The 26,381-nt window shown below is 45.9% G+C and overlaps 1 protein-coding gene across 1 annotated transcript in view; it reads right to left on the bottom strand.

Moving 5' to 3' along the window:
* Positions 1–26,381, bottom strand: part of PDGFD (platelet derived growth factor D) — a 226,993-nt gene that overhangs the window by 57,389 nt on the left and 143,223 nt on the right. The window contains exons 2-3 of the mRNA XM_080816075.1: positions 21,715–21,901; positions 11,493–11,673 (exon numbers count right to left, since the gene is read on the bottom strand). Of these exons, the coding sequence (XP_080672201.1) occupies positions 11,493–11,673; positions 21,715–21,901 (368 nt within the window). The remainder of the gene's footprint in view (positions 1–11,492; positions 11,674–21,714; positions 21,902–26,381) is intronic.

Raw genomic sequence — 26,381 nt, 5'->3', positions numbered from 1 at the left:
CCGTGATTTTCCTTCAGAACTGATTTTTTTTGGTTAAGACTTTGCATTTATAAATATTTTGTAACAATTAAAAAAAAACTTTCCTATTGAGGTTATCTTCATGATTAAATGAAGTAAGTTTCTATTACGAATTCATATCTTTCTTGTCTGTTCTAGAGATATTTATTGTAGAGATGAAAATACTAGGAGGCTTACAGACTTCTCTTCATAAAAATAGCCAGTTTGAGCATTTCAGGGGGAAAAAATGCCAGAAGCTCACACTGAGTCCTTGTGGCCTCCAACGGCTATAGCTCCGGAGATACAGCTTATCTTTGAGCCAAAGGAATATTTTAGGGGCAATTTGCAGTGTTTTGTAGAACTACATGAGGAATGAATGTCTTCTTACATCAGGAACTTTTCAAATCCAAACATAGTACTAAAATTAGAATTATTATCCGGAAGATATATTTCAAGGTATTTTCACGGACAGTTCAAAAGGGACCAAGGCGTGGGTCTAAACTGCATAATGAAAAAGAGCCATTAAGGGGTTTTGGGTGACTGTCCCAAATCTGCGTAAGTGTGTGTGCAGGTTTCCAGGGAGGTAGCAGAACCACGTTACAGAACTGCTCCTAGGCTTGACCTTACTATCAGCGCAGTGATCTCCCCGGCGTTCATCTGCTTTAGAAGACGGTACACTCACTCTCGCGCCACCCCCAAATTCGTATCTTGCAAGCTAATCCCTGATGTGATGGTCCTGGGGCCTCTGGGAGGTGATTCGGTCACGAACGGGTTTCGTGCCTTATCAAAGGCTTCCTGAGAGCTCTCTCACCCCTTCCGCCCTGTGAGGTTACAGCAAAAGACAGCAGCCATGGACCAGGAAGCGAGTCCTCATCAGACACCAAATCTGCTGTGAACTTGGGCTTCCTAGCTTCCGAGACTGTGAAAAATCATTTTTTTTAAAAGATTTTATTTATTTATTTGACAGACAGAGATCACAAGTAGGCAGAGAGGCAGGCAGAGAGAGAGGAAGAAGCAGGCTCCCCGCTGAGCAGAGAGCCCGATGTGGGGCTCGATCCCAGGACCCTGAGATCATGACCCGAGCCGAAGGCAGAGGCTTTAACCCACGGAGCCACCCAGGCGCCCCAAAAAATCACTTTTTTAAAAGTCATCCAGGCTATGGTATTCTGTCACAGCAGTGCAGATGGACTAAGACGCAACACCTCTTAACCTTGGACCACTTAATTTCCTCCGAGCCCTCCAAAGACACTGTAATGCTAACAGTCCTCGTAACAGTTCCATCCGCTGTATGCAAACTGGTTCTCAAACCCATACACCCTACAGGTGATCCCCGAGCAGCTGTGGGATACAGGTGGGTCTTTCCCACTTTGCACATGAAGAAAACAGCAGCTTGGGCGGTTTAAATGTGCATCCTAGTCTCACAGATAACACACAGATGTGAACTTGAGTGTTTCTCATGCACAGCTCCTCTGTCCTGTACAGAAAACCTCAGACAATCAAAGGGATGGCTTTGGAGTGTCTTCAAAGCCCGGAAAGCTCTGGAGACCTGGGAAAGATCCTGAGAGTGTTAGAATGTCAGGACCCCAAAGACCTTTTTGCCCTTAGGAGGAAGCCCCGAGGCTTTCCAAGCTGCGAAATTTCCTCACGAGAAATGGAGGACCCAAATCGTGTCACAGTTACGTAGTCCGACGTAAGAACTGTTAAGTTCGGGCTGTTACTGAGGTTGAAAAGACAGACTTCACAATGAGAATGCCGGCTTCCGCTCCACAGTCCCCTGACCTCTGACCTCTGACCCCAACAACGGCCCCCACCATTCGATCCTCATGTCCGCTCCTCCAATGCCCATTCAGTCCTGGACCAATGCAGCTCAGGCCCATTGGTACGACTGCGGCTCTCTCAGGCCTTAAGTCTGGAAACACCCAGGCAATGGGCTGTTAGTATGTCTTATCTTTGTGCATCTCTGGGGATTGCTTTTTACTGTTTTTACTCCAAACTGAGATGCATCATAGGAACTCAGTGAATATGTGTTGGCTCAGCTCCATTAAACCTCTTGAGACCGACCTACTTACAATAATACCTTTGACAGACCTTCAGGAATAAGCCGCTCCCTACCCTCCAGGAGAGACAGTGACATGTGTGCAAAGGTTTTTATCAATTAAAAAAAAAAGACTGGAAAGAAACACATCAAAATATTCGTAGGGGTTATATTTGGGTGATGGGAACGGTGGGTGTTTTTCTTTTTTTTTTTTCTTCATTATTATTCTGCATAGTTCCCGATGTATCTGGGATGTGTGTTCGTTACTTTTTCCTTGAAAATTTCAACTGCAATGTTGATAAAGACTAACTATCTGAGCGCCTAATGGAGGGAAATGAGCTAAGGACAGGTAGTAGCTTCGACATTGAATGTGCTTTGGCAGAGGAGGGCTTGGATTTTTGAGGAGATGTATAGACACAGATACAAAAATAAAACAGGGATGAGAGGCGGAAGATCCTGAGACAGCTGGGTCATCAGGGAATAATGCTGTTTGTCTAGAATGAAGAATGCATACGGAGAAGAGAGAACTGGCTAGAACGTGAGCTTGGGATCAGGATGCGGAAGGCTCTCGGGACCAGAGTGAGCTGTTTGGACATTAGGTTCACAGGAAATTGGAGTCATTCACAAGTTTTCAGCCGGAAAATGATGGGATCACAGCTTTCCTTTAGCAAGCAGTTGTGTTCTGGACAGACGGAAGGGAAGGGAGACAGGAGGCAGAGAGACCAATCGGGAAGCGATCAGCAGGACCCAGCCCAGCAGCAGTGACTACTTGAGTACTTACTCACGCGTTTCTCTCTCCCAGAGGTGGCTCCGTGCCTTCTTAATCGCTCTTTTTGATTTTTTTTTTTTTTTTTTTTTTTTTTTGCCTGCCTGACTCCAATTTTCAATTGCAAAATAAGGAAGGAGTCACTTTGAATCTGTAGCTCAATATTTTCACAGGAGTCAAAGCAATGTTGAACGGAGGTCAGCCTTCATGGGTCACCTTCCCACGGATAAAGGGGACATTAAGGGCAGGTGTTTTCAAAGCTAGATGAGTCCTGTCTATACGATTAGTCTCTAATTCCTGTGTCCAGCTGGGAGGAGACTGGCCCTGCCCTGAAGTCCCAGCGGCTTCCAGCTTCCCCGGGAGGCCGATCCCTACCGCGAGGGAGCAGTCAACCCGCTCTCCTGGGAACCAGAGCAGGGTGGGGTTGGGTTCCCAAGGACTGTGGCCAAGACGACTGATTGAAAAGCACAAGCGTAGTTCACTGTGGGCTCGGACCCTTCGCAGAGCTCTCTGTTGGTGCTTCTGGAGGGGGAAACGCTTCTGTCTGTGTTCCTGCCTCCGTTCACAGATACGGAGACAGCAACAAACATTTCTGGTCTCTTTCATCCCAAACGCCTTCCCTTCATCACGTCTATCCTGCTATGCTTCCTCTACCACATCCCTCTTCTCCGTGTCTCCCTTGGGCCGCCTGCGTTGGACGCACACCACCGGGAAGGGTCTCGGCTCCCCTCCATTTCCTGGCCCATCTGCGGTGCACAGTCTGCCGACCTTACCGGCTGTCCTGCCTGCTTGCGACTATCTGGGCCCAGACCTACAATCTTCCATGCACGGCGGGGGGCATGGACGTGCACCCCGGCCTCTCCTCTGGACCCCAGACTCCTCAAAGAACCCCTGGGCGTGAATTTGCATCTCAGGAGTGGCGCGCTCCCCTCAGGTTGGGCCCCTGACGGTTCCCTAGTTTTACAGAAGGGTCCCGAGCTTTGGCATTTCTTAGAGCACCACGAATGAAGCTGCTATTCTGCGGACTTTTTGGCTTCTTGTCTGTCTCTTCCGCTGGCTAGAATGAAGGAAGTGTGGAAAGTGGTTAGTAACCATCATCTCTGAGGCTTTGAATGAACCGCTCAGGATACTCTGAAATGTGTTGCCTTTTGGGCCTTTACTTCGGCAATCCCCTCTTCCCGGGGCGTTTCCCTCTCCTCAGTCCAGTGGAGGGGAACAGACTATGGGACCCCAGGATACGTCACTTTGGCATAAAGGGTCTTTTGAGCTGAAAGCGACTGAAAAGAAGAGACACGGGGCAAGTTCTCTGCCCTCCCCATCTACCTAGAAGCAGGATATACATTTATAAAGGGGTCCCCACTCCCCTCTCTACCAGGAAGGGCAGAAGTTAATCAGAGAAAATGCTAGACCCTTACCAGCCCGGAGGCACCGGAGGAACCCACAGAACACACCTGACTCACTGGCCCTTGGCTTCCATTAGCTCCCCCACCCCACCTTTACCGTCCCAGAGTCTGCTGCCGGCGAGCTCCAAGTCCCTTTCCTTTGTCTTGTCCCTTCCCTGAAGATACATTGTTCTTTTGCTAAGATGGACTGTGAACTCCAGTTCTAACCGCCCCTCTGGAGTGACTCATCACTGAGTGCTCTCCTGTGCGTGTGAGATGTTTGTGTTCATACACTCGTGTTTCTCTTGTCGTTCTGTCTTTTGTCGGTCTCACCTGCAGGGCCCCAGAGAGAGGGCCTGGAGCACAGCGGGGAAAACAGCCTTCCTTCTCCTACAGCAGCCATCGCCGCCTGCATGAAGCCCAGTGCCGCCCTCCCCGTGTGCCCCCGGAGGTCCCTCACACATTCACACGTTCCGTCCCGGCGATGCCCGGTGGTTGATAATTATGTCCTTTCTCCCACTCAGGACCATCATTTTCTTCTAACGATCCACCGTAAGTTCTCAGAAATATTTGTTGAATTTACAAGCGAACACTAGGTAGTGGTATTTTTTACTGAGGTTCACTCTTGGCTTTTTAAGGAAGAAATAGTGCTCTGTTTGAGGCATATCTTAAATATGCAAGCCTTTTCTAATATAGTTGAATGGTTCTCCTTCATTTTTCTCTTTTTCTCCAGCTACCAAAATATTAACGCATCAAAGAGCACAGTTATAGAGAGAAAGTTATAGGTCTATAAAGAGACGTGGTCACCTAGAGTCACTACAACTTCCCGGGTCTCAAGGACAAAGGTTTACTTGTAGTACGGCTGTGAATTTATGCCCTAGATAAACAGGATGCTGGACTGCCCAAGTGTCATTAAACTTGCTCCCTCTCGAAGCTGGAGATGTGATTACTCAGCACGTGAGGAGTTGTCTGCTCATGTGGTTAGCACACGGGGCTTAGGAGCAAAATTAATTACAGGCGTAGAGTATTATATTATAAAGTATTATATAGTATCATATATTATAAAGTATTATAAAGTATTATTATAAGTATAAGTAAGTATATAAGTATATAAGTATAAGTAAGTATTATAACTTACGAGTCAACGTGGACGAAAACACTCCCAAAGTCAGGTAACACCCGCAGACAATACATGTGGGGCTCTGAGCCGCCTCGATGGACCCGCAGGACTGCGTGGCGGGGACGTGGGGGTTCCCCGAGATTTTACGGACGGTGTTAGATGTATGCCTTTTTCCCTGGAGGGCTCACGGTTTCCCTGTCTTGTGGAGAGCACCTATGGGTGAGCTCTGTGACCACAGGCCAACTCGTAACCTCTCTCTGTTCACTGCCTCGTTTGTAAAATGAGGGTTGTCTTAGGCACTGGATCTCGAAGATTCTGCAACTCTATTCTATATTCTTGCTGAAACCAGTCTTCGTGCAGTGCATGGGTCGGTAGCAGCAGGCTGGTCACTTCCTGAATTAAACATCCCATGCATTTAATCACCATGGTAACCCGAGGGGTTGGGTGCTCTCCTCCTCCTCATCTGTGCCCAATTATTAGTCCCAGGGGCGCAGGAACTCAATCCAGACGTGGCACAGTGCTAGGCACATTGTAAGTGCCCAGCAAAAAGCTTGCTGAGTGACGCACTGAGGCCCAGGCATGACCAGCACAAATGCCCGGAATTCAGCAGGGCCGGACCCTGTTATCATGGGGCTGAATTCCCTTTTTGGTCTCCTCCTGTTTCCTTAATTTTTTTTTTTTTTTAATTTATCTACCTGTTCCTCTTCTGCTCCCCACCCCCACCTCCTGCAAGGGCTCAACTTCCCTTGGACACCCGCAGTTTGCTGGTGAAACGCACCATACCCTTTGAGAAAGTATCCTTTGCTCCAAGATTATACGAAACTTTGCTCTTTGGTCTCTCATGAATTCTACTAAGGTTTTCACTATGGGCTCAGGTTTTAGGAAAGCGATCTGATTAGAATAATGAATTCACTTCAAAATATTCTACGGAATTAGTGGGATTCTAGGACGTTTGCAAAACTTCAGAACATTTGTCTACCCGTGCCTGCAAAAACGGCACCACAACGAGACTCTGTCCCTAAGAGGGTGAGTTTCAACCTGCTTGCGCTGAAGCGGCTGGTGGGCTTCCCAGCCTGGCAGCCCACTGCAGGGACAGCCGCCTGGGGCTTTCAGAGTCCGCACCCACCCCCCCTGCTCTGCTCCCCTCCTGTTTATTTTATTTATCTGGGAGACAGAGAGGGCACGCTCTCTTGCACAGGCTTTACGGCTCCCAAAACCCCAGGAGGATCTATCTGTGAGGATGAAACCGATGGCGACGGTGACCGTGGGATCACCCTCCTGACCTTGACTGTCCTTGGCCTCTACACACGGTCCCGCTGTGTGGCCGGGGCCCCAGGACGTGTTCACAATGTCCCACGATTTTTATCTGACTGTGCAAATGAAGACTTTCTACACATTTTGCGAAGAAACTGAATGGGGTTCTTCACTCTCCAGCTTTGTCTGAGAATTCCACTTCGGGGAATAGGCATGAATTACCCACACCGTTCGTTTGCTCTTGTTCAACCAACTGGTAGGTTTTAGTTGAACAAAAGTAGAATCTGCACGAGCTGTCACTGAGAACCCCATTACTCACTTCCTTCGTTTTACTCCTCCTTGTTTTTCTCCTCCTCCTCTTCTTCTTCCCCTTTTCTTCTTGAAGTAATTATTTATAATAGTATTATTTATAATATAATTACATTATTTATAATAAAAAACCATGACTCATGAAGTTTCAATCTCAATGGAAATCTTAACTACACCACTTGAAATTAATTCAAACTATAGAGATACATAGTTAAGCAACTGGTCTGATAAAATTGTTTTTTAATTGTTTATAAGAGGTACTAGCAAATTTCAAGTTATGAAGTAACCTGCAATTTGTTACTATAAAAGAAAGTTTTTGAATAGCTTTAAAATGACTTAATGTTTTTATGAATTTAAAAAATGCACCTTAGGTTAAACATATGTGCACGCGCGTGCACACACACACACACAAATAAAAGTTTTTATGTTTGTTACGATGTGCAATAAAATGTTTCTAACTTGGATGGAGGGAAAGGACTATGGTTAGAGGTGTCTATACAGGTGCATGGCCCTCACTGACACCTGGGCTGTTTGAAGAGGACTGAGGAGTGCACTTGTCACCTGTTTTATTAATAATAATACCAATGATAATAAGAACAGCAGATACTTAAGTAATTAATAAGTTCTAGGCAGTTTAGAAAATTCCCTAATTTAATGCCCGCAACTACTTAATGTTGGGCAGTATTACCTTCATTTTACAGATGAAACTGTGCAGTGAGCCATAGAGCTGAAATTCACACCCACGGTTGCTGACTTCTCTGAAAACCATCCACTGGGAGCCTTGTATTTGGATAACTTTCCAATAACCTACTTCATGGTCTTCAAAAGCAGATTCCTGACAACCCATCCATCCATTCCCCCACAAACTGGACTTGAGGCAGGACAGCCTCATTTATTTACACAATCCCATCTTGCTAACAAGTATCTGAAAACAATGATGCCCTCTGAAGTCTACCTGTTCTCCTCCGTAGAGTAAAAATTAGGGAGAGAAGACTGAACAGAAAGCAAAAAATAAAATTAGGAAGTTCTGTTGAATCATATTTTATCAGGATAGAGTCAACTCAACAAATTCACTAGCTAGCCATGTAGAAGGCATGTGCAGAACACACACAGATATACAATTGTCCTACCCTTGAATAGTTCATTACCATTGTGGAAATTAAGACAACAGGCTTAAAATGGAGTCTCTCGTGCTAAGGCCACGTTACCAAACTGAGACTTAATTATAGTGTTGGTTTTCCCCAAAACAGAATCTTAAAGCAGTCAGTCAGGAATCTCCTGATCAACACTAGCTATACAATCTGCCTGATAGACTCCCGCTGTCTTCCAAGGAAACGCAACCTTGCAGTAATGAACTCAGTTTTTTTGCCCAGTATAACCTCCTTGTTTGTGCTCCCTTCTGCCTATAAACGTCTTTCTATTTGCACAGCTCCTTGGAGCCACGTCCTGTCTGCTAGATTGGATTTTGCCTGATGAGTGAATCATTAAATAAAGCCAACAAAATCTGTAAAATTTACTCAGTTGAATTATTTTTAACACCATTAATCCAGAAGAGACAGATATACACACAATTAGTGATGGTAAAGGTAGGATCATTGGTGCCATGATTATTGACCCCGAAGTGTGTGTTATCATCTAAAAACCACATGCCAACTCCAATTATTACCCTCCTTTGATAGATGTAAGAGCAAAGGGTAAGAGACTTGTTTAGTATCAGACCATTAGTAAGTAAGGAAACCTTACTCAACACAAAGGGAGCTTTACAGCAAAACTGGCCCCATGAGACTGCACTGCCTTGCTTTAAGAGAGACTGGGACAGGTGCTGTAGAAAAAGGTGGAACGAATTCCAAGCATAGCAAACAAGATTGTAATACATGAACCAATCCTAACCCAAAATAAGTGGCTCTGATGTTAACCATTCACCTCCCACACTTAGCTGGAATGGAAAATCGCCCAAGATGTGTACTGGACTCAGTATTCCGTACACGTTATGAGCCGAGACCATGCAGATCTGATTCCCGAGCACGGGGCTCTGATGGTCCTGGGCACCTGTTACTTCCAGCCCCAGAGAACATCCCTGTACACCTGGAGAGTCACTGAGGTATGAGGAAGAGAGATGTTTCATGGGAAGCAGAGATGTACAAAGGGAGAGACGGGAGGGAGGGGGTCGTATCCTATCAAGATGGCTACTTGCCATCTTCCCCGAGCACTCTGACTCCTCAAAATATTCTCAGGCTCAAACGTCCCTAGAACCTACCACGCCTGAAGGTAGGGTTTCCAGAACAGCTGTCTCCAACCCTTAGAAGTTTTGAAGGACAGTGTAACACTGTAAAAATAATAATTTAGATAACACTTACGGGGGGGGTTGACATTTTTAATCCCCCGTCTCCATATTAGCTCACAGTTGGCCAACTGTAGGCTTTGAGCCTGGTCTCAGTGGAGTCTGACTTTATAAGCACTGCTTTGAAGTCTCTGCAAGTACGACTTAAACACAAATGACATGGTTTTCCCAATACACGGCTCGAGCCATAGCGATCTTCTATCCCCGTTGAGCAAGAATCAAACGGACGTTTTATCCACAGCCACACAGATCTACAGTCTGTACACACCTGGGGAAGCTCCTTCCACCTGTTGGGATTCAGCCACCAAAGCGCTTCATCTCCCGGGGATCACACTTAGCGCCAGAAGTCTTTAGGAGCAGAAAAGGGAGCCTGGAGCTATTCCCAAAGAATGCAGACAAAGAAGCGATAACTGTCGTCATTTCCCAAACCCCAAATGGAGTCCCGGTGCGGGTGAATGAGTAAGGGAGTGGGGGGACGCCAGTCTCCGTGCCCCTCCAGAGGCTGTCCCATATGCCACTTGCCACCAGCTAGTGAGGGAGTGACGAGCCTGAACCAAAACCCCAAAACCCTCCAACGGGAGAAGTCGCTCTTTCCTAAATCCAAACCTGCCCTCTCTGTTCTACAAAAACAAAAAGGCGTTATTTCGCCTTAGAATGTCCCTGTATGAGGGTTAGGGGTATTTCTAACTGACTATGGACCATTCAGTTTAGTCGTGACCGAAGTTCTACAAAAGGTATCTCCATCATCCGGAATAATGCTTGGTATTTTAAGGGAAAAAAGGTCCTTCCCTAAGCCTATCCACCCTCATTCCAACATGCCAGGCCTGCTTGTCCACAAACAGCAGAGAACGGATGCACCAGTGGACGCGTGGAAAGAAAGAAAGGTAGAAACCAAAGGTTCACGCTTCAGTTTTGATGCTGAGCAGCACGGTTGTTTGCAATAATGTAAATCTTGCTTGATGGATTATTTTCAAATCAAAACTGGAACCAGACGCACCTCACGCTCTTTTACCATTTATTCTGATGTAGAATTCACTTAGTGTTTAATAACTCACGATAACACAAAAATAAAAAACAAAACAAAAAACAGCCACTCACATCAGATAGAAAAAGCAAGGTTTTTTTCCCCATTCTCAATTTAACACAAGAGGGGACCAGGACCACAAATTGACTCCATTCACAGTGCCATGTTCTATTTTCGTTTCCGGGCTTTGAAAAGGGACAGAGTCAAGCTGAAAGGGAATAAACGGTGTTTGTGGGAAAACAAAAGGCATCATGCTGTGAACATGAAGGGGTCACGGGGAGTCTAAGAGAGTGAACACGAAGGGGTCACGGGGAGTCTAAGAGAGTGAACACGAAGGGGTCACAGGGAGTCTAAGAGAGTGAACAGGTAAAACCATCCCGGTGTCTCTCTGAGCTTAACCCATAGAGCCCAGTACTTCTGTGTCATTACTCATCGTTCCCCCTCCCCACGGCTTTGTAACTGATTGTCATCCCTACCAGATTACAAACTTCAGGGGTTCAAGAAACCCATCTGTCCTGCCCATCTTTGTGACCACGGCACCTAGCAGAACGTCTGACAATGAGCAGGAACTTTCCAGTGTCCTATGAATGACTGCGTGAGTAAAGCAGACACATGGCGGCGTGTGACCCAAGAACCAGAATTAATGACGATAGAGATTATGACTCAGTAAGAGGCTGAGCAATTTCTACGGGTCAGAACCATGTAGAGGTGGGAATGGCGGCTGGTGTGTGGAAGGAGAGGTGAGGACGCAGAGAAGCGTGACTGTAACAAACCATGTGCAACTCCGGGGTCCAGACTCAGGCTTTATGATCCTCAAGAGGCTTGTTAACCCTGAGGCTCTATGATCATAACATAGTCCTTTCCCCAGTTTGGATCAGAATTTAAACTAAAATCATTCACACTCTTCTCTGTGGTTGGAATGACACAGACAACTTTTTGAACGGAAGACGGTCAACTTTCCAAATGTCTTTTTTTTTGGCTATACATTTATCCTACATCAGCTGGATCAAAGGTAATACTGCTTTCCTCTCAACTATTTTACTTTTTCTAATTACCAGGCTTCCAAGGGTTGACTTGATCGATCCCCAATGGTGTTCCTTACAGAAGAGAGCTTTACCGTGTTGGCCGTGAAGTGGGAACACAGCATACCACCGGGAATTAACAAAGTTCACCCTCATTCCACTGCATTTAATCACAGAAAGTATCTCTATACTTCATGAAACCAGTGTCTGCTTTTAATCACAGAGTGGTTTTGGCTACTTACCACAAAGGAATAATAAATCTTGAATCCGGGTTTAGCCACGAAGTAGTCATCGGACTTGAATGTTATTTTTATTTGGTTGGTTCTTGATGTTATCCTTGGAGGAACTTCCTTGTGTCCACACCACCGTCCTCTAATTATGGTACTGGTTTCAGATATATCTTCGACTTCCACAAAATCATACCTGGTTCCAATTTGACATAAGTAAACATATTTTGGTTAGAGTAGACTACGAAATTCGTACTTCCACTCGGAAATGAAAATTAACATATGTGACTTCTCATGACCTATGAGCTAGAATGAAAATTAAAGCCCATTGAAATTTTGAAGGAAAACCTAGTTTTTTGGATGAAGTTTTCCAAATTCAAACTTCAATAATCCGAAAGAACCCTCATGGACGTTTAGCCATGAGCATGCCCAAATCATCAGTAATGAAAATGGGTCACTGTCTGAGCATGGGGCTCATAAGCGTTTCCTAGGAAAACTAGTAACTATAATCTATTGTCATCTATTGTTCTCTTTTTGAAATATAGCTCTAACTCTACGTCCAAATATTTACTATATAAAGTTTTCAAACAAATTCCCACTTTGAATTAATTCACCACATTCAGGGCTTCCTTAAGAAATGACCTGTACCGGGGGAGACAAGATGGCGGGGAAGTAGGAGGAGGCGCCTTTTCAACCTGCACCCTAAAGTGAGCTGATTACCTACCAAAGAACTCCGATCACCCATGAAATCAGCCTGAGATCAGAATTATACACGTCTGGATCTCTACGGGGGCCAGAAGACGCCAGTGGGCAGGTAAAGTGGAGTGGGAACGTCGGACTGATATCGGAAGATAAACAAAAGGGGGAGGGAGCCACCAGAGGCGACCGACTGGAAAATAATACCCCAATACGAGAGTGCCCGGCATCTGGGGACCAGCATTAACTTGGAGTCTTGTTGAAAGCACTCAAAAGAGCAAAGACTGGAGCGGGGAAATTGTGGGAATTGGGGCGGATAGGGATAGGGGCTTAAGTCCCCAGACCCAGGGCAGCTTCCCCTGGCGCTGAGCCGGAGAGAGTGCGGCGGAGAAACCTGGTCTTTGTCCCGGAGCCGCCAGTGCGCCCGAGAACGGGTGGAGTCCGGCTCCCGTGAGGGGCTGGGAGCCACACCAGACGGCAGAACGCGCACCTTCCTGGAGATGCGCGCGTGCCTCAACCTCCCCTGAGAGAGGTGCACGCCCAGCCTGGTGTTCTGGGACCCACGCGGCGATAGACCCACGCGGCGATAGAGCCGATAGAGCTGGAGGCGCCGCGCCCCAAACCATCCCCTGGGAGAGGTGCGCGCAAGACCTGAGCTCTTAGCCCCAGCCAGCGGGAAAATCTCAGTGTGCGATCGCTGCTTGGAACCTCTCTGGCGGTCTGGAGCTGCCCAGACAGCCACAGCTGCCTTGGTTTTGCGTACAAGCAGGAGATCCTGCGTCCCCAGGGACCGTGACTCAGAACCTGCTCTGCCAGCGGCCCAGCGGCTGCAGCACCTGCAGGGGAGCAGACTGAGGCTTCTCTCTGAGAGGGAGGTTGGGGTGCAGTTTTCTTTCCTCTAAACCTCCAAAAACCATCAAAAGCTGTCAAGGCGAGAGAAAAGAAGTGAACAAACATAAAAACCTCCAGAGAACAAAAACCTGAAAAAAAACGTTTTTCTCAGAGCCCACCCCCTTGAGGGGGTCGGGAGGACTTAACTCAGGGAACATCATTGACTGAAAACCCACGTGGCAGCCCCCTCCCCCAGAAAACAAATCAGGAAAAAAAAAAAAAAAAAGACTACAAGAGAACAACCACCACTACTTCATAGATACAACTTTTATTTTTAATTCTTTCCCACTATTCTGGTTCATTTTTTTTCTTTTTTTATATAGATAATTTTTTAACCTATTTACCATCACAGTGAGATGTCCAGTACATCAAATTCCATGATAAACTTCTAACCTGAATTTTTTTGATACATACACATGTGTTTTTCTTTTGCTTTTCTATTTTCTTAATTTTTAAAAAAATTTTTAATTTAGTTTAGTCCAGTTTATTCCTTTTTTATTTTTATTTTCTAACATTCATATAGAGTTAAACTTCAAGGTAACCCCCTTTCTCCAAGCAATGCTACCCCTATAGGTGAACCAATTTTTAATCCCCCTTTTTCTTAGGAAAGTTGAGTCCTTTAACAAAGATATCAAGATACATCCAGGAAGAATCAAAATAACCTTCCTCGCCCACACCGAGAATCTATAACCATGCTCCCATCTTTTTCTTCTGCCAGTGTCTCTGTGTATTTATGTTGGTCTGGATAGTATATAAATCTTATACTTGGGGTTCTTCTTGACGAGGCTCCTCCTTTTTTTTGCTTATATATATATATTTTTTCTCTCATCATATACTTTTATCAGTCTTTTTGTTTGTCTGTTTTTGTTTGTATATGTCATAAACCTTACCCTGGGGCCCATTTGGGCTGAACCTTCACTTTTATCTTCCCTTTTTTTCCTGTCTCTCTCTCTCCCTCTTTTTTCTTTTTCTTTTCTTTTTTCTCTCATTTGGGTGGGGAATCCTGAGTGCTCAGAAGCGTTCCAGGGTGCACCTTGACTGCACCACGGTCAATACATCCAGCTACATCTGTCCAGTCATCTCTCACCAAAATGACTAGGAGGAGGAATCCCCAACAGAAGAAAAATACAGAGGATGGGCCTTCTGCAACAGAGCTAACGGCTATCAACGTAGACAATATGTCAGAAAGAGAATTCAGGCTAACAATTATCCAGGCAATAGCTAGGCTGGAGAAAGCCATGGATGACCAAACAGAATTGATTAGGGCAGAATTGAAAGCGACCAGAGAGGAGGTCCATAATGTTAGGGCAGAGCTGAAGGCCACCAGGGATGAGGTTCACAACGCTCTCAATGAGTTCCAATCTAATCTAAATTCTCTAAAAGCTAGGGTAACTGAGACAGAAGATAGAATTAGTGATCTGGAGGACAAACAGATAGAGAGAAAGGATCAGGAGGAAGCCTGGAACAAACAGCTTAGAAGCCACGAAAACAGAATCAGGGAAATAAATGATGCCATGAAACGTTCCAACGTCAGAATTATTGGAATCCCTGAAGGGGAGGAGAAAGAAAGAAGTCTAGAAGATATAGTGGAACAAGTTCTTCATGAAAATTTTCCCAATCTTGCGAATGGAACAAGTGTTCATGTACTAGAAGTAGAAAGGTCCCCCCCCAAGATTATAAATTCAAAAAAAACATCCAGGCACCTCATAGTAAAATTGAGGAATCATAATTGTAGATACAATCTCTTGAAAGCCGCTAGGACAAAGAACCTCCTTACATACAGAGGAAAGCCCATCAGAATAACGTCAGACCTGTCCACAGAGACCTGGCAAGCCAGAAAGGGCTGGCAAGATATATTCAGGGCACTAAATGAGAAGAACATGCAGCCAAGAATACTTTATCCAGCAAGACTGACATTCAAAATGGATGGAGAGATAAAGAGTTTCCAAGACCGGCAAGGCTTGAAAGACTATGCAACCACCAAGCCGACACTGCAGGAAATATTAAGGGGGGTTCTATAAAAGAGGAAAAATCCTAAGAATAGCATTGAACAGAAATATAGAGACAATCGACAGAAAGAAAGACTTCAAAGATAACACAATGTCAATAAAAACGTATCTCTCAATAATCACTCTCAATGTGAATGGCCTAAATGCACCCATAAAACGACACAGGGTTGCAGATTGGATAAAACGACAGGACCCATCCATATGTTGTCTACAAGAGACCCATTTTGAAACTAAAGATACACCCAGACTGAAAGTGAAGGGATGGAGAAGCATCTTTCACGCCAATGGGCCTCAAAAGAAGGCCAGGGTAGCGATTCTCATATCAGATAAATTAGATTTTAAACTAAAGACGGTAGTCAGAGATACAGAAGGACACTACATCATTCTTAAAGGGACTATCCACCAAGATGATCTAACAATTGTAAATATCTATGCCCCCAATATGGGAGCAGCCAATTACATAAGAAAACTATTAATCAAGATAAAGAGTCATATTGATATGAATACATTAATAGTAGGAGATCTTAACACGCCTCTCTCAGAAATAGACAGATCATCGAAGCAGAAAATCAATAAAGAAATAAGAGCATTGAATGACACATTGGACCAGATGGACCTCATAGATATATACAGAACATTCCACCCTAAAACAACAGAATACTCATTCTTCTCAAGTGCACATGGAACCTTCTCCAGAATAGACCACATACTGGGTCACAAATCAGGGCTCAACCGATACCAAAAGACTGAGATGATTCCCTGCATATTCTCAGATCACAATGCTTTGAAACTGGAGCTCAATCACAAGGAAAAGTTCAGAAGGAACTCAAATACCTGGAAGCTAAAGACCACCTTGCTTAAGAATGCTTGGATCAACCAGGAGATCAAAGAAGAACTTAAACAATTTATGGAAACCAATGAGAACGAAGACACTTCACTCCAAAACCTATGGGATACAGCAAAGGCGGTCCTAAGGGGGAAATTCATAGCCATCCAAGCCTCCCTCAAAAAAATTGAAAAATCCAGAATACACCAGCTGTCTCTACACCTTAAAGAACTGGAGAATCAACAACAAATCAAACCAACTCCACACGTAAGAAGGGAAATAATCAAGATTAGAGCAGAGATCAACGAGGTAGAAACCAGAGATACAGTAGAACGTATCAACGAAACTAGAAGCTGGTTTTTTGAAAGAATCAATAAGATCGATAAACCATTGGCCACACTAATCCAAAAGAAAAGAGAGAAAGCCCAAATTAATAAAATTATGAATGAAAAGGGAGAGATCACAACTAACACCAAGGAAGTAGAAACAATCATCAGAAGCTATTATCAACAGTTATATGCCAATAAGCTAAGCAACCTAGATGAAATGGATGCATTCCTGGAAAACTATAAACTCCCAAAATTGAACCAGGAAGAAATTGACAACCTGAATAGACCGATATCTAGTAACGAGATTGAAGCAGTGATCAAAAACCTCCCAAAAAACAAGAGCCCAGGACCTGACGGATTCCCTGGGGAATTCTATCAAACTTTCAAAGGAGAAATAATACCTATTCTCCTGAAGCTGTTTCAAAAAATTGAAGCAGAAGGAAAACTTCCAGACTCTTTTTATGAAGCCAGCATTACCCTGATCCCCAAACCAGGCAAAGACCCTACCAAAAAGGAGAATTTCAGACCGATATCACTGATGAATATGGATGCTAAGATTCTCAACAAGATCCTAGCAAACAGGATCCAACAGCACATTAAAAAGATTATCCACCATGACCAGGTAGGATTCATCCCTGGGTTACAAGGATGGTTCAACATTCGCAAATCAATCAACGTGATAGAACAAATCAATAAGAGAAGAGAGAAAAACCACATGATCCTCTCCATTGATGCAGAAAAAGCTTTTGACAAAATTCAGCATCCGTTCCTGATTAAAACGCTTCAAAGTATAGGGATAGAGGGAACATTCCTGAACTTCATCAAATCTATCTATGAAAAACCCACAGCAAATATCATCCTCAATGGGAAAAAGCTTGCAGCCTTCCCATTGAGATCAGGAACACGACAAGGATGCCCACTCTCACCACTCTTGTTCAACATAGTATTAGAAGTCCTAGCAACAGCAATCAGACAACAAAGAGAAATAAAAGGTATCCAAATTGGCAAGGAAGAAGTCAAACTCTCTCTCTTCGCAGATGACATGATTCTTTATATGGAAAACCCGAAAGACTCCACCTCCAAACTACTAGAACTCATACAGCAATTCAGTAATGTAGCAGGATACAAAGTCAATGTCCAGAAATCAGTGGCTTTCTTATACACTAACAATGAAAATACAGAAAGGCAAATTAGAGAATCGATTCCATTTACTATAGCACCAAAAACCATAAGATACCTCGGAATAAACCTAACCAAAGAGGTTAAAGATCTGTACTCGAGGAACTACAGAACACTCCTAAAAGAAATTGAAGAAGACACAAAAAGATGGAAGACCATTCCATGCTCTTGGATGGGAAGAATAAACATCGTTAAAATGTCTATACTGCCCAGAGCAATCTATACTTTTAATGCCATTCCAATCAAAATTCCACCAGTATTTTTCAAAGAGCTGGAGCAAATAATACTAAAATTTGTATGGAATCAGAAGAGACCCCGAATTGCTAAGGAAATGTTGAAAAACAAAAATAAAACTGGTGGCATCACGTTACCTGATTTCAAGCTTTACTACAAAGCTGTGATCACCAAGACAGCATGGTACTGGCATAAAAACAGACACATGGACCAGTGGAACAGAGTAGAGAGCCCAGATATGGACCCTCAACTCTATGGTCAAATAATCTTTGACAAAACAGGAAAAAATATCCAGTGGAAAAAAGACAGTCTCTTCAATAAATGGTGCTGGGAAAACTGGACAGCTATATGTAGAAGAATGAAACTTGACCATTCTCTTACACCGTACACAAAGATAAACTCGAAATGGATAAAAGACCTCAACGTGAGACAGGAATCCATCAGAATCCTCGAGGAGAACATAGGGAGTAACCTCTTTGATATCAGCCATAGCAACTTCTTTCAAGATATGTCTCCAAAGGCGAAGGAAACAAAGGCAAAGATGAACTTCTGGGACTTCATCAAGATAAAAAGCTTCTGCACAGCAAAAGAAACAGTCATCAAAACAAAGAGGCAACCCACGGAATGGGAGAAGATATTTGCAAATGACAGTACAGATAAAAGGTTGATATCCAGGATCTATAAAGAACTCCTCAAACTCAACACACACAAAACAGATAATCATATTAAAAAATGGGCAGAAGATATGAACAGACACTTCTCCAATGAAGACATACAAATGGCTACCAGACACATGAAAAAATGTTCATCATCACTAGCCATCAGGGAGATTCAAATCAAAACCACATTGAGATACCACCTTACACCAGTTAGAATGGCCAAAATTAGCAAGACAGGAAACAACGTGTGTTGGAGAGGATGTGGAGAAAGGGGAACCCTCTTACACTGTTGGTGGGAATGCAAACTGGTGCAGCCACTTTGGAGAACAGTGTGGAGATTCCTCAGGAAATTAAAAATAGATCTTCCCTATGACCCTGCAATTGCACTACTGGGTATTTACCCCAAAGATACAGATGTAGTGAAAAGAAGGGCCATCTGTACCCCAATGTTTATAGCAGCAATGGCCACGGTCGCCAAACTGTGGAAAGAACCAAGATGCCCTTCAACGGATGAATGGATAAGGAAGATGTGGTCCATATACACTATGGAGTATTATGCCTCCATCAGAAAGGACGAATACCCAACTTTTGTAGCAACATGGACAGGACTGGAAGAGATTATGCTGAGTGAAATAAGTCAAACAGAGAAAGTCAAGTATCATATGGTTTCACTTATTGGTAGAGCATAACAAATAATATAGAGGACAAGGGTAGATGGAGAAGAGAAGGGAGTTGAGGGAAATTGGAAGGGGAGGTGAACCATGAGAGACTATGGACTCTGAAAAACAACCTGAGGGTTTTGAAGGGGCGGGGTGGGAGGGTGGGGGAACCAGGTGGTGGGTATTAGGGAGGGCACAGATTGCATGGAGCACTGGGTGTGGTGAAAAAACAATGAATACTGTTACGCTGAAAATAAATAAAAAATTAAAAAAAAAAAAAAAAGAAATGACCTGTACCTATATATAAAGCATATAGAATCAGCATTACATTACATCATCCCATTATAGAAGATACCTGGTGAAATAAAATAAATCCCTATTTTCTCTTTTTGGAAGCTGTCTTTTGGAAGGATCATATCATAAAACAGGACAGTTATCATAGCGAAAAGCATTAAGACTTTGGGGAGGGAGTTGTCCCAGCCATTACTGGGACTAGCTGGGCTGGTTAAACCAGCATGTGAATGAGCAGAAGATCACAGTTTCAGCTCTGACACTGGGCAGAGAGTCACCGAATGCCAAGGTTAAGAACGGAGGGCAGCCCCTCTCTGAATGTTCCATATAACCTTTCCATCACGTGGTAGAATGTCTTCAGGGACAGAGTGTACATCTTCTAGGGATCATCTCCCTGATTTTCAGACACCCCAAATCTTGGGGCAGTCTACTTGGTGAGCTGAACTACCTGACTTTCAGTTCTGGGCATCCGTCTCTACCTCCCCCCAGAAGACATGGGCTGCTAATGTCACAAGGCAGAGAATGAGCACTCAGTGTGAGCAGCGGCCGCCGTCTCAACACACTATGGGTTTTCCATTCCGAATGCCAAAAGGAATCAGCGTGAGAAACACCACAGGTGAATGTGAAGAAAATTCTGGATCAGGCAGGATAATCGCAGGAGTGGGGGAACTTATCACCCACTTACGCAAGTTGTCACCCATCCCACTTATCCAATATTGGCATTGTGACTACCTTTCATTGAAGTGACTTACGAGGTCCTTAAGTCCTTTGCCTCAGTTTTCCTTATGAGCCAAATAAGAGTTTATACAAATTTCCTGCCTGGATATCTCTTGGGTGCTGTGTAAATTAATTACTTAATGTTTATACGGTGCTTGGAAGGTGAAAACCACTCACATAGAATCATTATTCAAGCAATAAAATATTACAATGTAAACATCAAGGAGGCTTTGGAACAGATGGTAGGAAAACAATTGCATTTCATTTTATATACAATATGTGTAAATCATAGTTACTGCACAAAGCATGAGCATATTTGAAACTTTGTTAATAACACCGTAGGTCACTTTCCTTTTTTTTTTTTTTTTTTTTGAAAACAACAGCAGTGTGATTTTTACTGTGGATGAAGTCAAGAGAGCTTCACTTCAATTCTTTGGGAAGGTCTGAGGCTCTGACCTGTCTCCTTCCTGTCTTTCTTTCCCGTTTCCACCCCTACTCCTCTACCTGCCTCCATAAATTTGGAGAAGCAACCTGATTTTGATGAAGAGTCCAGGAAGGAAACCACCCTGGCATCTTCTGTTTTCAAGGCCGTGGTCAAAATCCCAGCTAAGCTGCCGAGACCCGCCTTCCTGTCCTGGTCACCACCACCCTCTACAATCTCCAAAAAAAAAAAAAAAAAAAAAAGTCTCCCACCATCTCTTTTTCCAGCCCAGAAAATGAGTTCTCCCTTTCCAGGACCCGAGATCTGCTGGAGTGCGTTCTCTCTGTAAATAAATATTAACTGGCTCTTCGGCCTGGATTTGTCTCTGCTTTCGGCTTACATTACCCTCTGTGGTCTTAGAAAGGAATCGTCACTGCTGTTATTCTTGAAAAAAACAACAGCCACATGATAAAAGCTGTCAGTCTCATAAACATGCAACAAAGGACAGCCAAATTCGAGGCAGCCTCTTTTTATGCATCGGAGGGAAATAAAGCTGCTGAAGGAAGGATTCCTTCAGCGGCGCATCTGCAACGGAGAAGGAGTGCATGGGGTAAGGTGCGGGAGGGAAACAAAACCCTTCCTGGCCTCATACACGCTAACTAAATGACTGTGATGCTGGGAGCAGACAATTCAAGGAACAGGCAGGGCTTTCTCTGATAAATACGCTTGGAAGGGAGAAGATTATGAGGCATGGTTTTTGTCAGCTACTGGCCCCGGAAGGACAGGAGACAGCCTGTCTGAGTGGCTCCCAGGCCCGGGGGCTCACGGTTCTTTCTCACATGGATCTGAGGCCTGTGATTTCAGGGTAGGGCCCTGACACGGTCCTCGCCACCACCCTCTCCCCGGCAGGGGGGATCAGGCCATGCATCGGTTACAGCAGCCTGGCTGAGGTCCAGGAACCCAGCAGGGCCGCCTCCTCCGTAAGCCCATGGCAGGCGGGTCCCAGAGCCACCCTGGGAAGGGGGTGTCGTGGACACCCGATGCGTCTACCTGCTCACCGAGGCGGCTCGGGGCCCGGCCTTCATGGGCAGCCGTGGGCCCGTGTTTCTCTGCGAGGCCGCAGGGAAGCAGGCCCTTTGCACAGGCGGTCTGCGCTCCCCTCTGTTCCGTCTGCCGGGATGGACCCAAAGGCTCTTTGGAAGGGAAGGGGGACGCCACGCCTCGGGCAGGTCCCCAGGGCCCCCGAGGGAAGTCTGGTGGGACGCCTTGACCCGCCTCGCCTTCTCCCTGGACGTGTGCCCCTGAAAGGGTCTCCTCCCCGCTCACCTGCAGATCTCATTTTCGGCTTCCTCCAGCCCAAACTGCTGGTCGAAGGCGAGCTGTATCCTGGTCTTGTCCCGCGACCGGAGCCGCCACGTCAGCAGCAGGCTCCTGGGGTAGCTGTTGGGGAAGCGAGGGCTCTGCACGTGGCCGTTTCCCGTCACCTGGATGGTCTCGTCTCTCCGGTACAAGTCTGTGAGGTGATTGCTGTCTGTTAGTAGTCACAACTGGTAGAAATTAGTATGTTTGCTCCAATGACAGGGAAGCAGACAAAGACAGTTTAAAAACATCACATGTTAAAGCACGTCTTGGTTTTGCGGACGAGCGGAAGGCCGGACGGCAGCCCTCGGGTTAAACAAGTGACACCCACGCTCCTTCTGGGACCCCCACCTCCCAGGCTCCCGCAGCCCCACACGAAATAGTTTGTCCTTTGAGAGCTCCTTTAGCGTAATTTGGGACAAGAAAAATGAACAATTATCTCAGGACTCGGGTTCGTTTAGATCAATAGGAAAATAAGTAAATGATTTCAAATAGTGCTTCCTTTCCTTCTCCCATGTCATTAAATTTTTTTTTTCTTTTTCCCTATACGCTGGCAGTGCGACAACATAGCTTCAGTGAGGAGAACAGGTTGGACTCAATAAATATCGTCGCATGAATGGACAAGAGAGCGAAACACAGAAAAGAATTTCGCGGGGCTCAGTGACCCCCTATTTGTAATTCAAACAACACTTTCCAGTGGTGTCTCCATCATAAAAATCGTTATTTCTTTACCTTAGTCTTTGGTGACTTAAAGGCCTGATTTTTTTTAAGATTTTATTTATTTATTTGAGACAGAGAATGAGCACGAGCAAAAGGAGGGAGAGAGGGAGAAGCAGGCTCCCCGAGGAGCAGGGAGCCCCATACGGGGCTCGATCCCAGGACCCCGGGATCACGACCTGAGCCGAAGGCAGACGCTTCACCGACGGAGACACCCAGGAGCCCTTAAAGGCCTGCTCCTCATTCTAGTTTCTGTTTTATCATAAAGAACTTGTCTAGTCCTCGTCCAGGGTTCCTGAGAGGGAACTCGTAACCCCTTAGAATTTCCCAGGTGACAGAAGGGTCTTTGTTATTCATGGTGGACCCTGGGGACCACACCAGAGTTTACACAAATGAGGTCATTAGCCAACCGTGGGTCCCTAAACAGTTTCAGGACAGTGGCTGGCTGTGCCATAAGACCAGCCCTGTGGTTAGAGGGGTAGGGCTTGGAGCCCCGACACCGATCGGCCTGACCTCCCACCCTCCCTGGAGGAAACGGGTGCAGGGGACTGGGTCCAGTTACACTGTCAGTGATCCTCTCCATCACACCTGCAGAATGAAAGCCTGACAGGATCTCTGGTCCCAGAGGCTTGGGTGACCCTCCTGGGCGGTGTACACACAGAGGGGCTAGGAGGTGACATGTCCTGGGGACAGGAACGCTTCCTGCTTGGGACCTTCCCAGACCTCATCCCATGTGTCTCTTCATCTGGCCGGTCCCGATTTGTAGTCTGCACCGTGAAACGTAATAGTAAAACTGTGAGTGTAACGACGGCGCTTTCGTGAGTTCTGCTCGTCGTTCTCGCAAATTATCAAACCCGATGGGTTTATGGGGTCCTGAATCTACAGCCGGCTGGTACGAAGTGTGGGCTGACGGGTTCCCCCATCTTCAGCTGGTGTCTGAAGTGTAGTCTCGCGGGCGCCGTGCCCTTCGCCTGTGGACTCTGACCTCCCCTCTCTAGGTCTGTCTTTACTTCTCTCCCAGTATCCAGAGCTCTTTGCATTCTAGACTTCGGCGGCTCAGACCCTGCCATTAGTGGCCTCCTGCCTCCGTCTACGTGCGTTCTCCCGCAGAGCGTTTACCCTGAGGCCCTGTAATTCAGGGCGCCCGGTCAGGGAGGCTTAAACTGCTGGTGGAAACCACCGGAAGGTGGGGCTGCCCAGGGTGGCCGGCGAAGGTTCCCAAGCAGTGGAGGAAGGAAGAGGGAAGAAGCACGTGATGCTCAGAAGCCACTCTCCTTCTCACGGATGTTCTTGCGCACACAGGAATTACCATATATTATGGGGTTTTTAACTTGTTCAGTGTTCAACGTGTTGCACTTGCCCAGTTCGATTCTGCATGGGAGAGAGAGTGCTCGAGGAGCACAGGGGGCTGACGGGAGCTGGTCTCTGGAAACCAGGACAGGAGGGACAGCTCTGGCTCTGCGGCCTCCTCCAGCCTCCCACGTGCCAGCGAACATGTCTCCCGGCTGACCCTTCCCTCCTCCCCTCCTGGACCTTATGCTGAAATGGAGCCATGAGAATTACCTGTCTGCTCGCTTTGTCATAAAGGGCTTACAGGAAACGAGGGAGAGCTGTTTGCCAGGAAGAGAGAAGTGAACTATCAGCCAGTCAATCAACAATCATTTATTAGGTGCAGACTATAAAACATAATGTTTTGCGGTGTTTTTAACCCTTCTATCACCGGAGTTTTTACCTTTACAATTGCTGCCCTATATCTTTACCTTGAGTACTATTATTTGCTAATATTTCTCTAAATTAATTTTTTTTTAGAGAGAGAGCGCATGCACGCACAAGTGGGTGGGAGGGAGGGACAGAGGGAAAGGGAGGGAGAGAGTCCCCAGCAGACCCCCGCTGAGTGGAACCCAATGTGGGGCTCGATCTCATGCCCTGAGATCAAGAAATCAGGAGCCGAAATCAAGAGTCGGACGCTTAACTGACTGAGCCACCCGGGTGCCCCTCTAAGTGAGTATTTTTAATCAAAAGCAAATCTATTGTAAAATAAAACTTTGTATCAATGTAAATAACAACTAGATAACCACTTGCCATGAACAGAAGGTACCTGTAACCCTAAAGATACAGCGACTGCATTTAAAAACACGCATCGGAGGTGTTCACATCGCTTATTTATCGAATAAGGAGTCCGAGCGGCACGTTTCCGTCTGGTCTCTTTTGGGGATCGGCATCGGTGTTTGGGCGCTTTTCACATTCCAGATGCTAGGTGACGTTTGGCTCCAGTTTCAGAATGCTTAGAGGACAGTCCCCGTGTCTTGCACCTGAGAAGCAAAGCCGACGCACACCTTGCACACCTCCATAAGCCATGCGCGGAGAGGGGAAGCGCTGAGGCCAAGGCTGTGGTTGCTCGGACCAGGGAGAGCTACGGGGCTGGGCGGAATACGAGGTGTGTACGGGGTCCTGTGAAGACGTCGCAAACAACCGGATCTGGAGCAGAGTCCAAACGGGCCCCGGTGGGACCCAGGGCAGGTGGGGGCACCTGTGGGCTTTACAGGTAACCGACAGACACTGCTGACAGCCAGGGAGAGGTCCCTGCCCTCCACAGAAGTGGACACAGAACACAGGAAGCTCAGCGAATGTGAGGGTCCTGGGACCTCATGACACAGAGCTGGTGGCGGGATCGCGGTCTGACCCGAGACAGTCCGTCCTCAGAGCTCGCGCCTGTGACCAGACTGCTGTCCTAGTTGCTAAACTACAGAACTATGAAATACGTCATTGTTCATAGAGAATAATTTCTTTTTTTCCTTTTTGAAAATTTAAATTCAATTACTTAGCATAGTGTGTATTATTGGCTTCAGAGGTGGAGGTCAGTGATTCATCAGCTGCACGTGACACCCAGCGCTCATCACATCGCTGCCCTCTGTCATGCCCATCCCCCAGGGACCCCATCCCCCCCCTTTGTTTCCTAGGGTTAAGAGTCTCTTAGGGCTTGTCTCCCTCTCGGATTTCTTCCCTGATTTCTCTGATTTTTTCCCTCCCCTCCCCTGTGATCCTGTTTTGTTTCCTAAATTCCACATAGGAATGAAATCATGTGATAACTGTCTTTCTCTGATGGACCGACTTCACTCAGCAGCATACCCCACGTACGTTTTTATGGCGAGAATGTAAATTCTTATTTCACATTCTAATTCAGAAGAAGTTTACATCCTCATAAACTCTGAGTTATGCATTTGATCTTTTCTTTAAAGCCCATTAAAATGAAAAGAAAAAAACAAAGCCAAATGTTGTATTTGTCTATTCTGTCGCCAACCCTTTAAACAAACTCAGCTCATCCAACCAAGTATCCAAGGAGCTCGAGGAACAGCACCTCAGGCCCCAGCACTCATCTCTGGGATTCACCTAGAACCGCGGCTCTCCAGGTGTGTCTCCCAGATCAGATTCATTAACATCACCGCAGAACTTGTCAGAAATGCAGATGACTGGGCCCACTGAGGCAGGAGAGCTGGGGGTGGAGAAGAAACGCTGCTTGTTTCAAGCGAGCCCTCCCGGGGATTCCTCTGCTGCCGAGGGGAGAACTGCCCACCTGGCTGACCACCTCACAGGTCCCACCATCTTCCTGGCTCTTCCCGACTGACCTGGTTCTTCCACATCCTTGTTGGGACTCTACACCTCAAGCTCAAGGTTTCATCGTACCTCCCTGCTCATGACCTGGCCCGGGCTCACTTTCCTGTCTTTGACCTTGGAACCTCCTCCAAGTCATCCTTTCTGGTACCCAGTGACCCTAAGGCGAGAGGCTACCTGTCTTCCTGACTTTGACACAGAGCACCTGGGTGTCCCCCGCCCCCCATCTAGGTTCCTCTGTGTCATGGAACAGAATAGTTCCTGGTCCCGACAGATACCTGTGGTAATCCTCTGTCACATAACAC

This window comes from Martes martes (assembly GCF_963455335.1).
Source record: "Martes martes genome assembly, chromosome: 10".
NCBI classification, from domain to species: Eukaryota; Metazoa; Chordata; class Mammalia; order Carnivora; family Mustelidae; genus Martes; species Martes martes.
This window is presented reverse-complemented; position numbering and strand designations above follow the sequence as displayed.